This window comes from Aptenodytes forsteri, unplaced genomic scaffold (genome assembly GCF_000699145.1).
Source record: "Aptenodytes forsteri isolate BGI_AS27 unplaced genomic scaffold, ASM69914v1 Scaffold53, whole genome shotgun sequence".
Taxonomy (NCBI): Eukaryota; Metazoa; Chordata; class Aves; order Sphenisciformes; family Spheniscidae; genus Aptenodytes; species Aptenodytes forsteri.
This window is the reverse complement of record NW_008795909.1, coordinates 8,460,194-8,460,952: the sequence shown is the minus strand read 5'-3', so window position 1 is coordinate 8,460,952 and position 759 is coordinate 8,460,194. Positions and strand designations below refer to the sequence as shown.

Here is a 759-nt window from a genome sequence, read left to right as displayed (position 1 = left end):
AGGGGGGGGGGGGGGGGGGGGGGGGGGGGGGTGCTCCCCACCAAGCAGGCCCGGAGGCCTTGCCCCTGTCCCCACATCAGAGCTAGCTTCGACTGCAGCTCCAGAGGGGAGCAATAGCCCCTGCTGCCTGCCTGCCTGCAGCTGTTCAGGGAGCAGGGCAGCAGCGTGGGCCCTCCACTCTTTCAAAACTGCGCTTGAGACACCACCGCAGTGGAGGAGCTGAGCTCTGCAGATGTAATCAAGACCATGATGGAGTGATCTAATCATTTCCACCTCCTTCCTCCTGGGGCTGATGAGTGGGACACTTTGCTAATGTGCTGGGTGGGAGGGCAGCGCCTCGCACCCAGCGGAGCAGCCAGAGCCAGGGCAGCGAGCAGGCTCGGAGGAGGGCACGGCAGGGCACGCACCCATAGCTGCTCATTGCCCTGCGCTGCGCAGAGCCCAGCTACAGTGGCAAACCGCATCTTGCAAGTGCTGATGATGCTCCTCAAACGTCTTGTCGCACCCCCAGCCAAGCCCTGGGGGCCTTGAGGGTGGTAAGACTGAACTGGCAAACCTGGGTCTGCCAGTCACTCTGTGCCCGCAGCCAGGCTCTGCCTCATTCCCCCAGCCCCCCCGGTCCACCCAAACCCCCCTGCCTGCCACTGCCCAAGGCTGCCAAACCCGCTCCCAGGGCCCCTCGCTGCCCTGTGGCCCCCGGCAGCCCAGGGACAGCCTGGACCTTGCAGCTGGGCTGTGCCATGCCGGCGGCTGGGCTGC

The 759-nt window shown here is 66.1% G+C and overlaps 2 protein-coding genes across 2 annotated transcripts in view; one reads left to right on the top strand and one right to left on the bottom strand.

The window, feature by feature from the left end:
* The window catches only part of NDUFAF3 (NADH:ubiquinone oxidoreductase complex assembly factor 3), a 5,099-nt gene extending 4,635 nt beyond the window's left edge, over positions 1-464 (bottom strand). Inside the window, exon 1 of the mRNA XM_009284526.1 lies at positions 408-464. Coding sequence (XP_009282801.1) covers positions 408-464 — 57 coding nt within the window. The remainder of the gene's footprint in view (positions 1-407) is intronic.
* A 276-nt stretch (positions 465-740) lies between these two features.
* Positions 741-759, top strand: part of DALRD3 (DALR anticodon binding domain containing 3) — a 4,658-nt gene continuing 4,639 nt past the window's right edge. The window contains exon 1 of the mRNA XM_009284525.1: positions 741-754. Within this exon, the coding sequence (XP_009282800.1) occupies positions 741-754 (14 nt within the window). The remainder of the gene's footprint in view (positions 755-759) is intronic.